The sequence below is a fragment of the Esox lucius genome, chromosome 21 (genome assembly GCF_011004845.1).
Source record: "Esox lucius isolate fEsoLuc1 chromosome 21, fEsoLuc1.pri, whole genome shotgun sequence".
NCBI classification, from domain to species: domain Eukaryota; kingdom Metazoa; phylum Chordata; class Actinopteri; order Esociformes; family Esocidae; genus Esox; species Esox lucius.
This window is the reverse complement of record NC_047589.1, coordinates 8562579-8585899: the sequence shown is the minus strand read 5'-3', so window position 1 is coordinate 8585899 and position 23321 is coordinate 8562579. Positions and strand designations below refer to the sequence as shown.

The 23321-nt window shown below is 40.5% G+C and overlaps 1 protein-coding gene across 2 annotated transcripts; it reads left to right on the top strand.

Annotated features, from left to right (window-relative positions):
* Positions 1–1557: 1557 nt before the first annotated feature.
* ankha (ANKH inorganic pyrophosphate transport regulator a) lies at positions 1558–22544 on the top strand. 2 transcript variants are annotated; one of them, XM_013139538.4, is made up of 12 exons: positions 1558–1584; positions 3905–4121; positions 5761–5879; positions 6831–6914; positions 7108–7278; positions 7551–7685; positions 9480–9572; positions 9776–9868; positions 17255–17384; positions 18096–18219; positions 19182–19281; positions 19782–22544. In XM_013139538.4, the coding sequence occupies exons 2-12, from the start codon at positions 3950–3952 to the stop codon at positions 19908–19910; spliced, it is 1350 nt and encodes a 449-aa protein (XP_012994992.2). In that variant the 5' UTR covers positions 1558–1584; positions 3905–3949; the 3' UTR covers positions 19911–22544. The 2 variants fall into 2 exon arrangements, with proteins under 2 accessions (XP_012994992.2, XP_012994991.2); XM_013139537.4 differs by lacking the exon at positions 1558–1584 and adding an exon at positions 1804–2317.
* The last annotated feature ends 777 nt before the right edge of the window (positions 22545–23321 follow it).

Here is a 23321-nt window from a genome sequence, read left to right as displayed (position 1 = left end):
GAAGTTCTTCAACTTGTAGACTTAAATGTTTAACAGACAATGTATACAATTGGTCACAATCATAGATAATACTGGTAGGTTAAAATATATTATATTTAACCGTATATTTAATCTGCTTTAACACTTTTATAGCACACTTTTATTCAAATTTTCGTTTTAACCACAAGGTGGCTGTGTTACTCCGTGCATTCTCACTGATTCCAGAACGAAGTAATCTGTAATTGATTCTTCAATGAACGATTTCCTAATTGATTGACAGTTGTTAACATGTACATAAAGGTAGATAATATTTTCAGTTCTCTTGTTTGGCCCAACCATAATATAGTGGTAAAATAATTGCTACTTTTAATAACGTTGGAATCTATTTTGTGGAATGAAATTCTATCAAGCCATGCCATATTCAAGTTCCTGGGTTTTTGTATCATAATACACAATCCCAGATTTTTGGAAAACGTAAACTTCCCAAGATTGCAGAAGCAGGCTTGACAAGTTTCATAGGTTTCAAATTAAACCGCTAAATTACCCAGGGGGGCTACCCGTATTTTATTTTCATTATTAATAATAATGATAATTTTTATAATTATATTTACTTTTATAATTATATATGTCTATTATTAGATTATGGCCACGCCTCAACCCCTCATTGGGAGAGTGGAAGATCAAGTAATGTCTTCATGTTTGTCATCACACTGCTCATTCAACCAATAACTATTTGCCACATTCTCTGGACAACAACCACAAATTGAGCATGCAGCCATCCTATCACATGGAGCTGCAAGGCTCCTGATTATGGCCAGTAGTGTTGGCAAAAGCTGTAGGTGAAGAGCACCCTTCTCAAAAGAAACCGTAATCTGCATTGCCCTGTCAGGTTCCCAGCAATGCACATTATCCATAAACATGATGTGAATCTCTTTTCCACAGAATGTGTTTTGATGTCCACTTTTGAAAATAACTTTGAATCCTACTCATTAATCCACATGCTTAATTAAATCACTGTTGTTGGGCTTTGACAGGATATCACACCCTGGAGGTTAGAATTACCTGAAGTGGATTTTGTCATAAACAAATATTGAAAAGCATGTTCACTGTAGAGATTATTTAACGAACTGCACCATGGATGGGAACTTCTCCTGGCCTGTAAGCTACTTTTATTGTGAGGAAGAATCTACCATCATGTAGTGAAATAGGACATTACTTTAAAGTTGGGATCCTTAGTTTCCAATACTATATCTTAAAAATTTTGTTAAAACTGAAATAATAAATCATTTTGAACGCTTAGATGGTCAATCCTTGAATCTACGAAAGTACTTACCATCTCCACCCTACCGGGGCACGTTGCAACGCCATACAGATAACTTGATTATTGTATTACAATGTTTTAAATGTACTGTGCATAATAAAATATACAGATCCGGAAAAAAAAAATAAGACCATTGCACCTTTTTTTTTCTTTCCAAAAAAGTCGAAAAGGAAGGTTTTGATTGAGGAACAGAAGGGGTTAAAATTAAGAGACCACTTCAAATTGAACGCTACTGTTCCTCACTCAAAACTCGTTTTCAACTTTTTTGGAAAGGAAAGAAAAAGGTGCAGTGGTCTCTTATTTTTTCCCAGAGCTGTATATTGCAACAATATCCAGTGTTCCTGACATTTTTCCATATTTTTCCCCATATTTTAAAAGGAAGTTATTGCGTAAGGTCTTAATGTTATTGTACAAACAAAGGTTATTACGTTAGAAAGTGTATTCAGCTTCTCTACAAACGAGCTTACTCTGTGTACGTTATGATTCGATTGAATGACGTCAGGACTGGGTGGAAGGAGGGGGCTTTGGTACACACGTGTGGTGTGGTTTGTTTTCAGCCAAGGCGGGAATGAAATGCTACAAGAACTGTGTCTGGTTTTTCTTCCTATTCTTATGATTCAGCCCGAGACTGTGGCACTGGATTTTCTCGGTCTGATTTTCACGCTAGCTGTCATATTGTCCTTCACCGATGTCGAGCAATGGAGAAGCACCCATCTGTAATTGCTGATGACCTTCTCCTCTGCACACCGAAGCGTTTTTCTTGGAAGCTGCGATGCGGGAGCGTTCATAATTTTATCGTCAGCTGAATTGACATTTATTTAACAAGACGTGGTAGTGCCACAGTTCTTTCTACCGATATAATCTTTTAAAATACTAAAAGACGGAGGCAGATGCCCCTCGTTCTGTCACCCCGGCTTTACTATGGTGGAATTTCCATCCCTCAGTCCTTATTGGCCTCTCATCCGCTTTCTGGTACCACTGGCGATTACCAATATAGCTATCGACCTCGGTGAACAGGTAGGTTTGCGGCATCAAATTGAAATGATACAGCGTTGTTTGTCGATAGGGTTTGTGTCTGTACCCATTTAGTGATAGGGCTAGAGGCTAAGTGGGAATTAAGGTCAACAAACCACTACAGGCAATACGGAAGCATAACGTTAACTGTTGTCTCTGTCGGGCTAGATATCGCTTGCTTAAAAGGTACGGTAACGTTATGTAGATTTACTAATCTTTCAACATGGTAGCCTACATAACGTTATCTATCCTCCAGACCACCACTAGTGGCGTCGCTACTCTAAAAATGTATATATTTTAGCCGGCTAAATAAACTCAACGATTTGAGTTTAGTCAGCCCTTGCGTTTGTTCCAAAACAGGCGCATGCTTGAATGTAGCTAATGTGCAAGCAAATTGGTGCGACGAGCTATTTAGTTGTTGGTAAACGGTCAATACATTCGGTGGTATGATGTGGACAATTGTAGCTAGCAGCTGATGTAAGCCGTAGACTATGGCTTCTCTATGTTTTACTAGGTAGCTATCAAAGCCGGTGGTTAGGAGGGATGGGGCTATGTGGATCAGTGAAATCTAGAGCAGTGAATGTCCTTGAATTGTAATAAGAAGCGATACAGGTCCACAACTGGAAAATAACTTTTCGATTAATAAATGTGCACACTAAATAATTACGAACTACTGTTTGCACTGACTGACTGCTTTTAAAAATTCATTTAGAACTCTGAAAAAGATGTTATGAATGTTATCCCCCTGCCCTAACCTCAACACCAGTGACCCACAGTTCCCATTCAGTCCCAGTCATATGACAGGGTTACTCATACTGCTCTAGCTGGTATTCTTGCCTAGTGGACAGTGGGAGTCCAAGCAGCAGTGTCTCCAATAGGTTAGGATTATGCTTATGTAATGGCTGTTTGAGCTGATATAAATAGCACCCGGCTCCCTTCTATGGAAAGAGGCAGCTGTGGATGCTCTTTGGAGCCGAAGCTGAGGGAAAATGGTGTCTTATTGCTCTGAATTGCTAATTTAGAGGTTCAAGACCATGCCATGTTGTAACAGAACATTGTTTTACATCAATCAATTAATGAAATGTGTAATTGAACTGCTTACACCAGTAACATGAGCTTGTTTACTTGTAAAGTGCCGTATTACCCTGGTTTGTGGCAGGTCCCAGATCAGTTTGTGCTGTCATGTCGACTCGTTGTCATACCAAACAGGTTTGGCATGCAAATGGGTGATAATTGAGTTGATATGATGACACCAACAGATGTTGGTCAACCTAGCCATAGAGATGGAAAGAGGTCTCATCTGGGTAACTGTGCTATTTTAGCATCTGTCCCAGCACTGGCATCGTGATAGAGGCCATGTCTGTTTGAGTAGTTCATTTCATTCAAAGGATTCAATGACTGATACCTCCCGATTACATGGTTGGTCATGTGATTGCAACTCTTACCATGTCATCAGGAGGGATCAGCAAAGAAGTCCCATCCCGGTAACTACATTAAATTGGCAGATGCCCTCTATCAGTTAGATACTACTGGTATGAATGTCAATTGTATGATTTTGTTCTTACTCTCTCCCATTCATTCCCTTGTCAGGCTCTGAACCGAGGTTTAGCAGGATTTAAAGAAGATGCTATTGAGATGTTGGCCAGCTATGGGCTTGCCTATTCGCTAATGAAGTTCTTCACCGGACCCATGAGCGACTTCAAGAATGTGGGGCTGGTGTTTGTCAATAGCAAGAAGGACCGGGGCAAGGCAATTCTGTGCATGGCGGTAGCTGGCACACTAGCATTCGTCCTTCATGTTCTCATAGGTGAGGTTTGACTCTGTCCCAAATCTAGATTTTTAGCAGTTCAAAAAAATTCTAAAACCTGCCTGCAGTGGCTACCAAAACTTCTTACTCTAGCCTGACTCTGCTAAACCCGCAGTTTCTTCTCAGTATGGAGTGTGCATCTGAGTCCTTCAAGACAAGATGGGTTGGACCTCAGCCAAATCACACATCGGCAAAACAACGTTTTTAAAATGAGTCACTGGCTCTGTTACACTGATTGGTTAGTTGATCCTGTCACTCTTTACTTTTTTTTGATGTCACCTGAAAGACCGCAATGGAAGGAGTCTCAATGTATGTTTGACTCATCAGGCTAGCAAATGACCCCACCATAATACTAATGTTGAGGTTATCTTTTAGAGGGTATACTTTTTCACATTACATTATCTATACAAATACATGCGTGAACAGTATTGGTTGTATTATCACAATGTGCACAATTCTCACATTTGTAATTGCCATTTGGTGGACATAAGAGCCAAGTGTCCAATTTCTTGGGAAGTTGTGTGCTGTGTGTAATGGGATCTGCTTGATTGCGAGGGAAAAGCAAATGCAAGGGGGCAATGTTGTGAACTCGCTCAGATTTGGACTACTTGAATGTTCCAGTGTTTTAATATTGTAGCTGGAAATGGCAGATTTTTTTTATGGAATATCTACATAGGCATACAGAGGCCCATTATAAGCAACCATCAGTCCTGTGTTCCAATGGCATGTTTGCATATCAAGTTTATAATTTTAAAAGGCTAATTAATCATTAGAAAACTATTTTGCAATTATGTTAGCATAGCTGAAAAGAAATGGAAGCTCTTGTACAATGCTGTGTACAACTCCCTTCACAGCGCAACATCTCATTATTGTCACATTTCCACAGGTGTAACACATTCCGTATACAATGCTGTGTACAACTCCCTTCACAGCGCAACATCTCATTATTGTCACATTTCCACAGGTGTAACACATTCCGTATATTGAAATTGAGTCTCAATTTGTAACAATTGAGTCTAAATGTATTTCTTACCAAATTTACAAAGTTATTTACATGAAAATATACATGTAAGATGAGCTTCCTACTTAGTATATTATATCCTAACAAGCATTCTTTATAGTCATGAAGCCATATAGTTACTTCCAATGATATTGCTTTGGTGCTATTTCACTGACTTCAGGAGAATCTGGTGTAAGAACCACTTGAGTTTGTAGTACAGAGCGAGTAGTGGATTATTTTTATTTTATTTATTTAACTCGCAAGTGCATGTAACCACTCGTTAGTAGCATATAAGCATAAATCCATTGGTAACTTGCAGGATGCCCTTTTTCCCCTTAAATTGCAATTTATACTATCCTAACATGAAAGTCCTTTCCATAACTCTGTTTTAAACTCATGTTGTCTGTGTCAACCCTTTGATTCACACAGTATTATGGTTACTTGTAGCTGATTTAAACTACACATCAAATTATGACATAGTTGAGCTGTGACTAGTGTTTGGCGGATTGGCAACATTGTCCTGTGAAAATCGGTGAGGGCATTCTTTGGGTGCCTAAAATTATTTTTCGAATCCGCCAACAGTAATAGCCACTGAATGTAGTTGGCTAGTTTAATAAGCTTATTTTCTCCTTTCTTCAGCCCACACAGACCTGGGATACTACATCATCAATAAGCTCCACAATGTGGATGATTCTGTGGGCAACAAGACCAGGAGGGCTTTCCTTTACCTGGCTGCTTTTCCACTGCTGGATGCCATGGTGAGTACAGAGTATGAGGCGTTCCAAATGGCCCAGTATTCTGCAGTATTGAGGGCCGTAGCTCTATAATGGGCACTGGTCAAAAGAAGTGCACTTTGTAGGGAACAGGGTACCATCTGGGCTACAAGTCAGCTCCTCCATGACCCAAATCATGGCAGAGAGAAGCTTGAAAACACCTGACCTAGAAAAATGGTGCTCATCATGCGGGTATTGAAGTTCCTGAACAAAAAGCAGATTTCCAGTTAAAATATCCTTTTGGGTGACTAAATATGAAATAATGTTGTTCCCTGATACGAATGCCTTTTTATTTAAATGTTTTAACATTCCTCACTACCTGGACGTTTAATAAGACTGACTTTGTGTGTGTGTGTGAAAATGCCCATGTTGAGTAACGTTGTTTGCAGTAACATTTCCAACTTTTGCTGAAACTGAAAGCGACTCAACATTGAAATTGGATGCAATGTTCTGTCAGGCATATTTTATTACCAATTGTTTGGTTATTGTTAGTTATATCAATTTAAACATAATATTCTGTGTAATTTAGCAAGCTAGTCCAAATTGAGTTGTCAGAACTGTTTATATAGCTAGCTAGTTCATCTGAGACAATTTCAGGCAACTTTACTGGGTCAAGTCAGGTGACTTTATGATCAAACTAAACCGATTTTTCATACTTTTGTCTTTGTACGTTAATCTGGTTTTATCCAAATACCATTCAAAGCATTGAAATGCATCTTTTTGGATTTGCAAGACCTTGGCTGTGCTAGACAGCGGCACGCTTATGCATTTCATCAGTTTCATATTTGCCCTTTGTCTGGTGGTCAAGATATATTTTTATGTGGGCTTTTGGCTTGCATTTAATAATTTTCTTATAAACAAGTACAATGGGGACTTGGTTTAGAGAAAATCCTGGGTGGAGAAGCGTCAATTATCTCTTTGTTAATTTTTTTTTAGGCTTGGATCCATGCTGGAATCCTCCTGAAGCACAAATACAGTGTCATCGTAGGCTCCGCCTCCATCTCTGATGTCATGACTCAGGTACTCACAGATTGCTTCCTTGTTGTTCGCCTATCCCCACTAAACAGTTATGATAGTTCCCCTCCGCCAAGTCAATACATGCAATTCACTGCGAAAGAGTCTTGGCGGAATGCTCGAATGGGCCTAAGGGAGCCTAAGGCATGACCCTAAGGGAGTGTTGGCTGACCGCGGTCTCCCTCCTTTCCTGTGGCAGATTGTGTTTGTGTCCATCCTGCTGCACAGTAACCTGCCATGCGTGGAGCCCCTCCTGATCCCCATCCTGTCCCTGTACATGGGAGCCCTGGTCCGCTTCACCATTGTGGGCCTGGGCTACTACCACCACATTCACGACATCATCCCGGACTCCAGTGGACTCGACCTGGGGGTACGTCCTGCCCTACTTCGCCCAGCTGAATGACACTGAAGACTGTGTTAAGATGTCTTCATTGGCACATAATTCAACCTTGGTCTTCATAAGGGTGGATTTGATGTTATTGCAGTGAGATTGAGGTGGAAGCAAATGTTCCAAAAGGAACTGGAGCGTTGGCTCAATGGCCCCCATTTATATCTGGTAATCAATACTACTGCCAACACTCAAGGCACCCTGATTGAACCGATGTTTGCATTTTAGTCATTCCGCTGTCCTTCTCTTTCCAGGGTGACGCCACCATCAGGAAGATGTTGAGCTTCTGGTGGCCTCTGGCCCTTATCCTGGCTACCCAGCGGATCAGCAGGCCCATCGTCAACCTTTTCGTTTCCCGTGACCTCAAGGGGAGCAGCGCAGCAACTGAGGTGAGTTGGTAGAAAAAGCATTGCTTTCTTGTCAAATGTCTGATTGCTTAATACATCCCAAGCTCTGTAGCCTGGAAATTTTTTTTGTTGACTGGAAAGCAATGCTGCTGGTGGGCCTGTTTGCCAATGTTCATCACCATGTTTTTTCTGTGTAAAAAGTGACTTAATAAGTGCATATTCCAAACCTCTCAGCATCAGTTAGATTTGAAGGCTTTGTAGCTATCTAGATTGATTCCATTCATATGATTTTACAGCTGAAATGCCCAAAAAAGGTAAAGAAAACATTCTTTCTCTCTCTGGGGCTTATGAAGCCTAACCAGCGGCAAAACAAAAAGCTGTTTACTGTAAAGAACAGAATATCCTTCCCGGCATGGTTGCCAGTAGTTTACTATAAAGGACAGAATATCCTCCACGGCATGGTTGCCTGTAGTTTACTATAAAGGACAGAATATCCTCCACGGCATGGTTGCCAGTTGTTTACTATAAAGGACAGAATATCCCCCACGGCATGGTTGCCAGTAGTTGTTGCGTGAGGCACTCTAAAACCCAGTGGATGACTTCACTGACAAGGACTGAAAACATTCCTAAACGTCCAAACTGCATCGTTGGAAAGGCTGCCTCTGCCCCTATTTGTCAGTGACACATAGCTGACAAGCCAAAATATCTTGTACTAGTATTATTGTGGCAAAATCCACATACGATTAACAACTTAGCACATATTAAGAACTGTATTTGCTGACAGGTTCTGGCTCATCACCATTGTTTTTCAAATTGGCTGCATTGCTGTAATCCTTCCAAAAAGAACTTTTTAATTAGGGCAGAATGAAGCCAATGTCATCAACAGCACCGTGCTGTCAACGTAACGCGAGCCCCGGTTTAACACTCAAGGCGAACAATTTGAAATTCTGCACCGCTCGCAAAAATAATGGTTAACGCAAGGCCAGAACCAGCGGCCTCCTTTCACGCTGTCAAGTGTGTTTCCTCGTCAGCGTGACCGTAGCGGAGACGTGGTGTGTAGACAAAAGGAGCCCATCACTGTGCGTGACTGCATTTTGAGTGTGAGTGAGAGACTGTGTGTGTGTGTGTGTGTGTGTGTGTGTGTGTGTGTGTGTGTGTGTGTGTGTGTGTGTGTGTGTGTGTGTGTGTGTGTGTGTGTGTGTGTGTGTGTGTGTGTGTGTGTGTGTGTGTGTGTGTGTGTGTGTGTGTGTGTGTGTGTGTGTGTGTGTGTGTGTGTGTGTGTGTGTGTGTGTGTGTGTGTGTGTGTGTGTGTGTGTGTGTGTGTGTGTGTGTGTGTGTGTGTGTGTGTGTGTGTGTGTGTGTGTGTGTGTGTGTGTGTGTGTGTGTGTGTGTGTGTGTGTGTGTGTGTGTGTGTGTGTGTGTGTGTGTGTGTGTGTGTGTGTGTGTGTGTGTGTGTGTGTGTGTGTGTGTGTGTGTGTGTGTGTGTGTGTGTGTGTGTGTGTGTGTGTGTAAGGTCTCAAAGGTGTAAATTATAGGGCAAGGTAGATGGTTAGTTCAGTCTGGATGCCTGAGGTAAAAGCTTGTTTACAATCTGTATCCTGATCACGATTCCCTGCTGAACCGTCTGTCTGGCGTCCATGATCTTTCTGGCTTTCGGTGGCACCGCGGGGAGAAAACGTACCAGAGGGCTGGTGACGACGTTGCGATCGCGTGCGGCTGTGTTGGCGCCGCCGCCCTAGTGTATTCTCTAGATCAGTATAAGTTGGTTGGGCTTTCTCAGGATATGGCCTGGGAGTCCTACTCCATAATGACAACTCCTTTCTCTCTGTTTTCCAGGCCGTGGCGGTCCTCACGGCCACCTACCCTGTGGGTCACATGCCGTACGGCTGGCTGACTGAACTGAGGGCCGTCTATCCCGCCTTCGACAAGGTAAATCCCGCACTCAAAAAGCCGGGGCATTGGGTTCGATTCCCGGTACGGATTGAATGTGAACCCATATGCACTAACGACTGTGGCTCTGGCTTTGTCGTCAGGAGGCAGAGCACGACACAGTGTATGTTGTGGGTTGTGACTCAAGCCTTGTTCTAGCGTCCTGAATTCCACACTAATGGTACGGTTCTGCTCTCCAACAGACTAATCCCAGCAATAAGCTCACCTCTGGCGTACCAGTTACAAAGACTCATATCAAGAAGTTTACAGCCTGTTGTTTGGCGCTATCTCTCCTGGTAAGTGGGATAACAATTATGTTTGGATTAGTTTTTCCTCATCCCTGTTGCTTCTGTTTTTTATATATATATATATTTTTTTAGAACATTGTTTATTAATCGGATTTGACCGTTGAAAATGCAACACCGCAAAGCAGCTCTAGTAAGAAAACGATACGTGTACAAATTTTGGCCAGTATTATTTAGACAAAAAGTCAAGGTCTCGTTGTGGTGTGACTTCGGCAGCAGGGCAAAACTGGTGACATGGGCTCTCTGTGCCGCATGTTCGTTCATACAGTGTTCGTGTGTACACATGCCTTGGTTGTGCAACATCTGCGCATTATTCTTTTCGGAAGAGCTTTGTCAAGATGTTTGGTATCACTTACTTGGTAAGCCTGTGTAGTTTTGGCATGTAGATATGTGCTTCAGGGTTATTGCCCTGTTGAAAGGTAAACTGCTTTCACAGTATGTGGTGTGAAGTGAACTGCAGCTGGTTTTCCTTTAGGATTTTACTGGTGCATTGCTACATATTGTTTCTTTTTTTCTCTGAGGTCAAATGTATCCATACCTGTTTCGCAGTTGTTTCACAGCTATGGCTAAAAATAGAGGTGCTTTGTTTGAATCACCGCAAAACTAACATTTTGCATGTAGACCTAAATGCCCCCCCCCCCCCATACTTAGTATTACTTAGGGGCCTAATGTTTTAGTTTATTTGTATGATTCTTTTCACTCTCCTATTTAAAAAAAATATTGTGGAATGACTACAATATTGTTGTTCTTTTCTCAGTTTTCTCCCATTTAGATACATTTTACTCCATCAATTTAGGCTTTCATAAACAAAGGGGCTGAATACAAAGATTAAAATTAATTCTTTATCATCTTTTAAAACAATGACTTGCTCTTCCGTGTTGCCCTTGTAGTATTTTATTTACTGTACTGAATCCAACCATTTTAATCCAGTATTTGAACATCTAACAATCCAACCATCTATCATACTTTAAATAAACACATGGGGTCTGAATACTTTTGCCAGTTAATGTGTTTAACAAATCACTCCACTAGTGCCGAGTGTTTTACACTTTGTTAGAAGGCTACTTATGTCAACATGAACTAAACGTCGCTGCAGTGTTTGAACTGAAGACTGGCGCAAATGGCTTTTTCATAGCCAGGAGTTTGTTCCACCCCGCTGTTGCAAAATGCCTTCCGGCCTGTACAGCTCGTAAATTAACAAGGCACAAAATCTGCTAAGTCACAGAATGAAATGCTGTTAGGGAGGTATACTGACTCTACAGAAAGTGTTGGAGGGCTAAAACCCAGATGAGCTTAGCTCTTGGTTCTGTCATTTATGGCACAAAGCAGGTCAGGTTGGTTACTGCAAGCAGAGCAATACTGTAATAACCTCAGTACAGTCCCATCTGAATTACAGAAGGTGAATTAACAGCACGTGGCTGAGGTGCGATGGCCTTTATAGCTACAGGCTTTCGTCTTGCAACATTTTGGGTTCAATGTGCCAGGCCATCTTCACTAATCACTGGAGGGCCTTGCGTTCCAGGCCACAATGCATTTTTATGTATGTCTTTGGAAAGGTTGCCTTAGGGAGTAGAGTCGCGGTTGTTCCCTCTTGACAACTCTTGTGATATTGATGGGCCATGACAAATTATCAGTTATGTGGCTAGGAACCAAAAATTGCAGACTGTCTACTTTCTCTCCATTGATGTTGGCATGTTCCTGACTAAGGTCAACAATGATCTCCTTTTATTTGACTGATGTTGAAGGAGCAGTTGTTACTCTATTATCACAATGACAGTTTTCAAACCTCCCTGTTCACTGACGTTTGGTTATCAGGCGTAGTAATGTTGTCTGCAAACTAGGTGGTGACTCTGAAATGTGTAAACTGGGAGTAAGGCGGTGGGCAGAGTACACACCCCTGGGGAGTGGCTGAGTAGGGTACAGGTTGTAGAGTAGTCCATTCACTTCTGTTAAATTTCTTACACCATGCAATCAGATCACATGTTATTGGATTATTATTCTACAAGCATTTTTGATATGCTGGATTGGTAAACTTGGAATATTTTTTTCATGTCATTACTTGACAAACTAAATAATACTTAAAAGCTCCTTCATTCTAGCTGTCTTGGTCTCTGGACTTTAATCCTATGGAATGCCTTTTGTTTGAATTGGAGAGTTCAGTCCATAAGCACAGGAACATTTTCAAGGATGTGGAATAAATTGTTTACCGGGGTATGATTTAAGATCACAAAGTGTTCATCAGACATTATTGAAAGGCTTGGTTATGCTCACATGGGTTTGTCTTTACCCGGCCCCAGGCATCTGTGTCTAATGTCTTAGTTATCCCCTTAAATAATCCGAAAAGGTAGCTAAGAAGATGGAGCTGACGGTTTATTTGTAAGTAGGAGTCGAAGTACAGTGAACCTCGGTGTCCCCATTTAAATAGCTAAGTATGCATGTGTGATCTAAATTTAATTTTCTGAGCAATTCTATTTGTTTAAAAATATAATTTTCCAATATTGTGCATACATTGTATGTCTGTTCATCTTTAATAAGGGTGCTGCTAATAACGGGCCTGACTGTAAGGCTCTTGATAAGCCCTGAGGCTTGACACCCTAAGCCACTAAATAAGCAGGTGCATTGAACCAGTGAGGTGTAAATAAGGGGTTTCACTACCCGGGTGTTTCCACAATATATGAACATTATCTACCTGGTGGTTTGAAAATAATGTACAGAACTTTGGTCAGTACTAATTCTAATTGTTGTTTCAGCTTAGGGGTGGGTGTGTGGTTTTGAACGTGTTTGGTTATACCACTGCTAATTTTGGATTGCTTTTCCAAGGGGTTTGTTGACATATGCAATTGACATTTCGTGATGTTGTTAATAAGTTTACTTTTCATGTGTACTTTTCAGATCCGGTTCTAGGTATAAGCGGTCAACCCAACTCTCCAGACCCACCAACCACTAACTGAGGGGGCCCAAAATCTAATTTTGCTTAGGGCCCCCAAAAAGCTAGAGCCGAGACAGTGTACTATAAAACTGATCACCGACGTAATATTTTCGAAAATGTATTCGATGTGTTCTGTTAATCAGTGACCGTCACTATAAAGAACAGGAAAATAATTACACCATTAGATTAAGTAACATTTTCGAAAATTGCCCAATAATATAACTAGGTTAGATTTCAGTAATGTAAAATTCTGCCTTAAACTTTTCAAAATGACTTATTTCAGATGCATCATGGTTTTGTATATTAATTTTCACCAGATCTTGGCTTTGTTTCATGACAAAGTGCCTATGTTTAAATATAAGAAACCGCACAACATGTTTTTATTTAAGCACCAATGCGCCAACATACTAACAAGTATACAGGTGCTGGTCATAAAATTAGAATATCATCAAAAAGTTGATTTATTTCAGTAATTCCATTCAAAAAGTGAAACTTGAATAATGTATACATTCATTCCACACAGACTGATATATTTCAAGTGTTTATTTCTTTTAATTTTGATTATTATAACTGACAACTAATGAAAAACCCAAATTCAGTATCTCAGAAAACTAGAATATTGTGAAAAGGTTCAATATTGAAGACACCTGGTGCCACTCTCTAATCAGCTAATTAACCCAAAACCCCTGCAAAGGCCTTTAAATGGTCTCTCAGTCTAGTTCTGTAGGCAAAACAATCATGGGGAAGACTGCTAACTTGACAGCTGTCCAAAAGATGACTATTGACACCTTGTACAAGGAGGGCAAGACACAAAAGGACATAGCTAAAGAGGCTGGCTGTTCACAGAGCTCTGTGTCCAAGCACATTAATAGAGAGGTGAAGGGAAGGAAAAGATGTGGTAGAAAAAAGTGTACAAGCAATAGGGAAAACCGCACCCTGGAGAGGATTGTGAAACAAAACCCATTCAAAAATGTGGGGGAGATTCACAAAGAGTGGACTGCAGCTGGACTCAGTGCTTCAAGAACCACCACGCACAGACGTATGCAAGACATGCGTTTCAGCTGTCGCATTCCTTGTGTCAAGCCACTCTTGAACAAGACACAGCGTCAGAAGCGTCTCGCCTGGGCTAAAGACAAAAAGGACTGGACTGCTGCTGAGTTATGTTCTCTGATGAAAGTACATTTTGCATTTCCTCTGGAAATCAAGGTCTCAGAGTCTGGAGGAAGAGAGGAGGGGCACAGAATCCACATTGCTTGAAGTCCAGTTTCAAGTTTCCACAGTCAGTGATGGTTTGGGGTGCCATGTCATCTGCTGGTGTTGGTCCACTGTGTTTTCTGAGGTCCAAGGTCAACGCTGCTGTCTACCAGGAAGTTTTAGAGCACTTCATGCTTCCTGCTGCTGACCAACTTTATGGAGATGCAGATTTCATTTTCCAACAGGACTTGGTACCTGCACACAGTGCCAAAGCTACCAGTACCTGGTTTAAGGACCATGGTATCCGTGTTCTTAATTGGCCATCAAACTCGCCTGACCTTAACCCTATAGAAAATCTATGGGGTATTGTGAAGAGGAAGATGCGATATGCCAGACCCAACAATGCAGAAGAGCTGAAGGCCACTATCAGAGCAACCTGGGCTCTCATAACACCTGAGCAGTGCCACAGACTGATCGACTCCATACCACGCCGCATTGCTGCAGTAATTCAGGCAAAAGGAGCCCCAACTAAGTATTGAGTGCTGTACATGCTCATACTTTTTAGGTTCATAGTTTTCAGTTGGCCAACATTTCAAAATAAAATGTATTTGTATTGGTCTTAAGTAATATTCTAGTTTTCTGAGATACTGAATTTGGGATTTTCATTAGTTGTCATTTATAATCATCCCACTTAAAAGAAATAAACATTTGAAACATCAGTCTGTCTAATGAATGAATATAATATACAAGTTTCACTTTTTGAATGGAATTACTGAAATAAATCAACTTTTTGATGATATTCTAATTTTATGACCAGCACCTGTAGTTCTACCCTATTATAAATAATTCTGTAACATTTTCAGTTTCACTCTCAGAAGGCGGGTAAATGCGGCCAAGAAATGGAGAAACTATGCTTTTGAAGTCAGGAAGTGCGACACCAAGGTTGTGTGCAAAATATTTTGTCAGTGATATATATTGCGATTCAAAATATATTAAGATGCTGAGAAATGGTTACAATGTTTTGATGAAAGGAAAAAGGTGGTTAGAAGCGTATATCATTGGCTGCCAAATATTTCATTCTGCCAGCATAAATGTTATGTCTGCATAGTTCAGTCTGTGTGCATTGTTTGGTAGAATACTTGCGCTTTAGTCAAATGCATTTGGATTCTGATAGAACTCCCTATATGGCGCTGTTGGCAAACCAGTTCTGGAAGATTTGTAATGGAAGTCTAGTATTGTTTTCATAATACATGCTCACTTACAAAAAACAATCTATTTATACTACATATTAGTACTGCCGTAAAACTCCATTAAATGTAAATGTCACTACTAATGTTCCACCAATTTCTTTTTCTAAATGCAACATACATTATCATTTTTATATAACAATTTATATAATTAACATTCCAATGTAAAAAACACTAAACATCACCTTAAATGGCATATCAATGTTTACAAAGAGAGAATGTCTAAAACATTAAACATAACTTTAAATAGCATATCAATATTTACAAAGATGGAGAGGATCGGAGCATGAGAGGGAGAGATAATTACAACCTATACAACACTCCGACATAATGGTTCGGCTTCCTCCAGATCGCTGCCTTAACTTGCCTGGATTTCTGAATGATATGATCTGCAGTGAAATGTAATTCTCACACACGCATGCATTATTTTACATGCAATCTAAACATGTCTACTAAATTTTCTCTGCTTTAAACTGTATGGTGCAGAAAGGCCAGCATCAAGCTGGATTAATCCATCTTGTGCAAGCCATTGTGTGAATCCACATGTGTTTCCGACAATAGATTTGGGGAACGTTCACAGAATTTAATTGATAGGATGTGCTTTTGAGAAAATGTTGACATTTTACATTTGTTTCCAAATGCCATAACTGACCGTACTTTCTCAAAGTTGGCATATTTATGAAAGTTTGTTCCTGCTTAGGCATCGTTTTAAGTCTTTGTTTTATCTATAAGTGCTTTAAAGAAAATGTAACACAGGAAGATTTAACACTTGCTCTGTAAATATTAGTTTTGATCGAGTAAGAATGTATTTAATTCATGTTCAATCTTTGACAGTATACCACTTAATTCTGCAAATGTTTCTATGTATTGTTGAAAGTCAGATGCACATCGTGTCCAACTATGAAAAAGGGTCTTGCTACTGCAATGTCTCATCACAAATTCTGATGTCGCTCTTGTGCTCAGAAATGCAAGGTCTGAATTATCTTGCCAACCTAATAATAGCCACATGGGCACTTCAATAAATAAACTACTAACTTTGTTTTCCAGAAGGTTCTGCCCCTGAACATTTGTTTATATATACACAGTACATGAGATCTGCCGCTTTTAGGAGTATGATCCAATTTGCAAAGAAGTGATATTTTGAAAATGTAAAGAGGGCTCATGGGATTCAGTGGGGTGTAACCTAAACTAGCAGAGATCCTATTTTCAGTATTCATGTTTATTCAATGATGACATTGGAATAATTATTTAATTGCAGGCTGCATTTTCCATTTGAGGAAATATTTCTGTCTTTTCACAACTTCCTGAATAAATCTCAAGACAAACCCCTGTCAGCCCTACAGTTGTGGTGTTCACATCTTTGTCATTTGCATCCTATATCTGAGGTAAATTATCAATGCAGCCTCCTTGAGTGATGTGGAATCCCACAAGGCACTGCGTTGTTTTTGAGCCATTTCAATTTCACACAAAGGATAGGCGTGCCTAATTATGACACATGAATTTGAAATGCCTCTGAAATTATAGGTTGAACTTTTACTGAGATTTATATCTTTTTAGAATGACAGAAGGGATTTGTTCATTTTAATTTCATGCTCCTTTGATTATTTATAAGTGGAGCATGAGTTGCATCATTACAAGTCTGTGTGTCCTGAAGATTGGGTTTGTAGATCCCCTTAGTACTCTCTGGAACTCACCCTTTGTGCCCCTTGCATTCATCTTTGGGTTTTTTAGGTGTTTTGAGGATGTACTGGACTACAGATGAACAGAAGTGGGTCTTCTGGCAGACTTTGGTAGAAATATGAGAAATAATTCACACCTTAGTGGAAAGAGCCCCAGTCCAAAACCTTTCGCTTTTGAATTTAAGACATTTGCATGAAACATTAGTGAATCAATGGCGAGGCGGTTATTTCATGGTTTTCATAAAAAAATGGATGGGATCTAGAAGATGTAGGCCAATATCACACATACCAATAATATTAGCAAAAATATTTTTTGTTGTTTTGACAGCTCTGCTTCATGGTGTTCTGGACCCCTCATATCTCGGAGAAGATCCTGGTGGATGGGATCGGCGTGGACTTGGCCTTTGCTGAGCTTTGTGTGGCTCCCCTGATGATTTTCTCCTTCTTTCCTCTGCCTGGTAAGAAGCAATATTATTACAGCATTAAAACAGTCCCATACAGACCGGTTGCTTTGACCATGGTGGTTGCAACACCATAGCTGTGGGTTAGACTTCCTTTTCAGAACGTGTTGGCTGAATACTTTGTGAACAGGAAGTGGCTGAAAAGGTCATGAGATTTGTCCTTTTCTGTGTCCCATTGATAGTCTGAATTGTGTGTGTGTGTGTGTGTGTGTGTGTGTGTGTGTGTGTGTGTGTGTGTGTGTGTGTGTGTGTGTGTGTGTGTGTGTGTGTGTGTGTGTGTGTGTGTGTGTGTGAGATCTTCATGCTGTACAGTTATGAGTCATGGTTTGCTGAAAAGAACATTCTCTGTGATGTTGTGTTTTGTGTGTTCCTGTTTTAATGCTACCATGGTAAAATAAGGAACATCACTTAAGATAAGAAGCTTAATCTGACTTGGGGTTTAGTTTAGGGCAAGGGTTTTAGTTAAGGGTTATGAATTTTGTTTAATGTTTATAGTGCAGTGCTGAATTGCCAGTCCTAACTGTGTGTGTGTGTGTGTGTGTGTGTGTGTGTGTGTGTGTGTGTGTGTGTGTGTGTGTGTGTGTGTGTGTGTGTGTGTGTGTGTGTGTGTGTGTGTGTGTGTGTGTGTGTGTGTGTGTGTGTGTGTGTGTGTGTGTGTGTGTGTGTGTGTGTGTGTGTGTGTGTGTGTGTGTGTGTGTGTGTGTGTAGTGACCATCCGGGCCCACCTGACTGGTTGGCTGATGACCCTGAAGAAGACCTCTGTGCTGGCCCCCAGCTCCGTGCTCCGCATTGTTGTCCTCATCACTAGCTTGGTCGTGCTGCCTTATATGGGGTAGGCAAACGCCTCGCTTGACACAGCCGTTTCTTGGTCTCAAACGGCACCTTACTCCTTTTATGGTGCACTGCCTTTTGACTGATATCACAAGTTATATTCTAAAGCTGGAAAATGGTTCATTTGATTTTAGCAAATATCATTTTTGTTGCACTGTGTGATATTTGGATTGAGCTGCAATATGAGTGTTAAGGAGCTGGTCTGTATAATCAAATGTAAACATGAATAGAAATGTATTCTGATAAGAAATGTTAATGATTACCGTTCACTGCTTTACCAACTGTGAAAATGTATACTGCAAATGAATTGCAAGGATATGAGATAATGGGTTTTCTGCTGTTGCATACTAAGCCACCTCTTCAGATTGTTTCCTTGAGCATTGATTTTAAATGAAACATAAATAAGGATGAGAGTCTGAGTTAGTAAAACATAAATTGATAAGCTACTCTATATTCAGATGTTTAGTCAAAGCTAGTGTTTATTTACAATACTAGTTGCCCTTTTTGTAATGTTCCTTATCTTTAAATACAAGTGAACTGGGATTTTCCACAAAGCCATACAAAATACAGTATGTAGGGGAAAAAAACTGTCACACTTCATGATGGTTACCTCTTCTGAATGCGTGGTAATATAGACCAGAATTTTAAAGAAGGCATTTCTTTATTGCTTCGTTGGCCTTTCATCCGGACTGGCTCTGCGACATGCTCTAAGACTCACAGGGGAGTATTTTATCTACCCAAATAAAAAGCATGTGTGCCAGATGCCAGGCTTTTAAACAACAAGATGATGACTCACATTCTTCCAGAACCGGCTCACTCATTCACCCACACATGACAGCTTCTTGTCATTATTTCCACTTAGAAACAAGGACACTCTGACCGTTTTTACGAATCCCCATGACGCAGAGCCTCATGACGGGTGAGTGGTTCCTGTGTTAAGGAATGCTATGGTCTGTGTTTCAGTGTCCATGGGGCCAGTCTGGGGGTCGGGTCCCTATTGGCAGGATTCATGGGGGAGTCGACCATGGTGGCCATCGCTGCCTGCTACGTCTACCGAAAGCAGGTGAGATGTCAGTAGATGGGTCATTCATTGATATACGAATCCATTGGTTGTCCAGCGGTGTACGCCGTCACTTCCAGGGCACTTGTACTGCAGCAGTCTTTGAATCTGCCCTACTGCTTTCAGCAGAAACGATTTTGCTCTCTTTTAATCTACAAAGCATGCAAATGCAAACAAGCGTCTACGTAATTATTGGGACCAAAATTGAGGACGGACGAGATATTGCTACTGTGAACGGTAGCTGGATTGGAACCCATGATGTAGTTGTACACGTGAAACCGGCAGTGGCTGAGACCACTTGACCAACCAAAGTCATTCCTAAACGGTGAAACTTGTGTACGCATACTCTGAAATAAACACTAAATTCTAAGATCTAGAATTTAACCTCATAGTGATTTCAAATGTACTTTTAGATTATGAAGCCAAAAGAAAAATGTCCATTGAATAAATGTACAAATGATGCTACTGTATATAAAAAAATTCTTAATTACTTCCCCCCCCAGAAAAACAATGAGATTGCTGGCAAACTGGTGTTGGACGGAGAGAACTCTGGTCCCACAAGTGAGGTGCAATCCAGGACTCCGATGGACGCCATCGAAGAGCTCCGTGAGGATGAGGAGGAACAAGAATAGAGGCACTTGGTGGAAGAAAATGGAGCTGAGCTTCACAAAGGGGTGAAAAAAGGGAATTCCAGTGAAAGACAACGACGGGCGGGCCCTAATACTGGACCTGAGAGAATTACTTATGGAACACAGAGCGCTTAACACTAGAACCGCCATAGGCCAATGCCCACTGCCGCTAGATTTTGTATTTAAAAATAAATGTTCCATTTTGAAAACAATTTCCTCTTTCCCTGAATTTTCCTAAGTTTTCTATTTTGCATGGCACATAAGCCTTGGATATCAAAAACATGCGTTTGGGATTGACAGTACAATTCCATGGTAGTGACCCTACACGATTAAGTATTTTCATCGCTTCATTTTAGTGAACCACACGACTGAGGCTTGGCTCCAAATGGTGGTGGAAGGTGCTACGTGTTTGGGAAAATGTAAATGGGTTGTTTGCCTGTCCTATAAAATGAGTGGACCGCTGTATAGTATGTTGATCCTATTGATCTAATTGAATCAAGCAACTCTTTCGGTTTACTCAATCACTTCTCTAATGTTTCCGTCTGATAATTTAGATTGACCTCTTCGTTGCCTATAACACCCACCATATCAGTACAAATAGATGGCAAGCTAATGACGTGTGTGATGTCCAACAAGCGGAGTGAAAGAATGGAAATCTGACTGCATTCTTACTGAGTCACCACCAACTTGCCTGCCCCCTGCATGTTTTGAGCACACAGACATCACACAGCCCACATGCTTTGTTCTGGTCTAGAAATATAAATGGACACTTATTTTGCCCACGTAATGCTTTAGTTTTGAAGTATCATCCCATTTGACAATCAACTGTCAATTTGCACAGCATGCAGACATGCCTTGGGTCAGAGCAAGCATTGTGCAAATTGGTTCTTTGTCGTCTGGGCTCGATGGGTTAATGTCAGATAGGGTGGCTCCTTGCGGTAGGTTGGGTCCCTGCAGGCTCAATTCGACTTGTTGGCTGGAGACTGCGCACTCTTCTTGCGTGTATGTGCAATACTTCGTGGAGCAAAACAGCTAAGTTGTATGTGCTTTGGCGGACAGGTGAAGATCTTTTAGCTCTTCCGGACCTGTTGTGGAAGGAGACAATGCAATGATTGTGAAAGGGCCATAGCATATTTTTTTGCTGTCATTTTGGAGGATATGATGAGTACTAGTGTTGCCACATCTCTAGTGACACATCATATCTCAGTCACTAGCTGTACATCTCTAATGACACTGTCTCTAGTTGTACGTCTGTGATGACACTCAGTCTCAAGCTGGTATTTGCTATCTGAGCATTAGTAGGTTCCTTGACTATGAAACATTTTGCCAATATGAGTAGCAATTTGCTATGTTGAGGAACACGATATAGGCAGGCCATGCACTGTAGTGTTTCTTCATGTGAATACCTGAATAGTAACCCACCATTGAAACTCCCTTTATAAAGACCGTTTTCTGAACTCTGTTGTGTTGACTCGTCCTAGACCAAAATTTGTGGCTCAAAGGAAATGTGCGTTTTATTTCTTCAGAGGATTGTGACATCCTCCTGTTTTAGTGACTGACCGCTACATGCATACACTGTTCTGTTGTGGAGGTATGCCCACATGATTTCAACACACAACAGCTGCTTTCTAACATACTAAACTACCAAAAATCTGTAAACACTGGATGGTTCCATTAAGGTCTTCCAATCCTCTGGACAATTGAAGAGACATTGCGGAAGATTTGCCTGTTCTTACGGCAGCGTCAGTCACTGGCGTAGCGCGGTGATGCCGGGGGGCAAGCTTTATTTACAGGACCCCCCAACCTATGCCCCCCACCCCCCGGAACTAAAAATGTAGTATATACACATCTAAAGCCGATCCAGGCGTAGATTATACTCTCAGCTGATGTCTGTGTAAACCACAGGAAAAACATAAAATTAAAATACATATTAGAGGCCAAGCACGTGCCCACCACATGCACTGATGCAGTCACACCCCGCATAGCTACACCAGTGGTGTCCCTCAGTGTTTTTAACATGTCAAAATACAGTTTGGGTCAATGTATCGGCTGTACAATGGACTATTTTTACATTTGAAAAAACCTGGTGGTCTGTATTATATCGCATAAATCATTGCATAATGGAGACATAGTGGAACCCAGACATTGGTGGGAATTCAGGTAGTCAATTGAATGTCATATCAAATGTTTTCTAAGAAATTATACATGCCAACATTTTTTATAATGCATATTTTGTTAATATATTGATTGAATAATGTTTCAAAATAACTGTATTGCATATCGTTTGTGCATAATTTAATTTATTAGCATGAAGTTAGTTACCACCCCAATGAGAATGTGTGTACCGCCCCCCTCAAAAACTGTCATGGCTTGTAGTGCCTAAAGATGTGCAGCATTATTATTCAGGAAGGATGACATCTAGAATGTTTAACACAAGGAGGAAATGTTTTGTACCTGAATAGCACCTACCTGTTGTGGTCATCACATCTGGTTCTGGTGTTAACCAATGCATATTTATTTCTCAGTAGGGGAAAAATGAAAAGAAAATGCATTTAAGATTGTGTACATTTTCTGTGATGTTGTATTTTGTGATTGACAAATACTTTTATATTAAATGGGTAATCCACCCAAAAATGATGACTTCTACGTTTTACATAATTCAAATCCACTGCCAGTCAAAAGTTTGGACACCTATTCATTCAAGGGTATTTCTTTTATTTTTACTATTTTCTACTTTGTAGAATAATAATGAAGACATCAAAACTATTAATTAAAATATTTGAAATCATGTAGTAACCCAAAAAGTGTTTAACAGATCAAAATAAATGTAATATTATAGATTCTTCAAATTAGCTTTGTACACACTGTGCATTCTCTCAATCCGATTCATGACGTAGTCACCTGGAATGCTTTTCAGTTAACTGTTGTGCCTTGTTAAAAGTTCATTTGTGGAATTTCTTTATTTCTTAATGCATTTGAACCAATCAGTTGTGTTGTGACCCAACAGGTTTGGCATACAGAAGACCATCTTGTAGTAGACCAGATAATGGCATATTAACAGTTCAAATAAGCAAAGTGAAATGACAGTCCATCATTACTTTAAGACATGAAGGTCGGTAAATCTGTAAAATTTCAAGAACTTCTGAAGTCTCTTCAAGTCCAGTTGCAAAAACAAGCACTATGATTAAACTGGCTCTAATGAGGGCCGCCACAAGAAAGGAAGACTGACAGTTATCTCTGCTGCAGAGGATAAGTTTTTAGTCACCAGCCTCAGAAATCAGTAGCAAACTGCACCTCAGATTGCTGTCCAAATAAATTCCTCACAGAATTCTAGTGACAGATACATCCACATCAACTGTTCAGTGGAGACTGCATGAATTGTCCTTCATGTTCAGATTTCTGCAACGAAACCAC

What these genes read in the sequence shown, in the direction of transcription:
- ankha (XM_013139537.4), top strand. Translation starts at nt 2,222, where the DNA reads ATGGTGGAATTTCCATCCCTCAGTCCTTATTGGCCTCTCATCCGCTTT. An exon ending in GTTTGGCGCTATCTCTCCTG is followed by an intron (nt 9,869 to 17,254) that starts GTAAGTGGGATA and finishes TTGTTTTGACAG; the next exon opens with CTCTGCTTCATGGTGTTCTG. An exon ending in GCTACGTCTACCGAAAGCAG is followed by an intron (nt 19,282 to 19,781) that starts GTGAGATGTCAG and finishes TTCCCCCCCCAG; the next exon opens with AAAAACAATGAGATTGCTGG.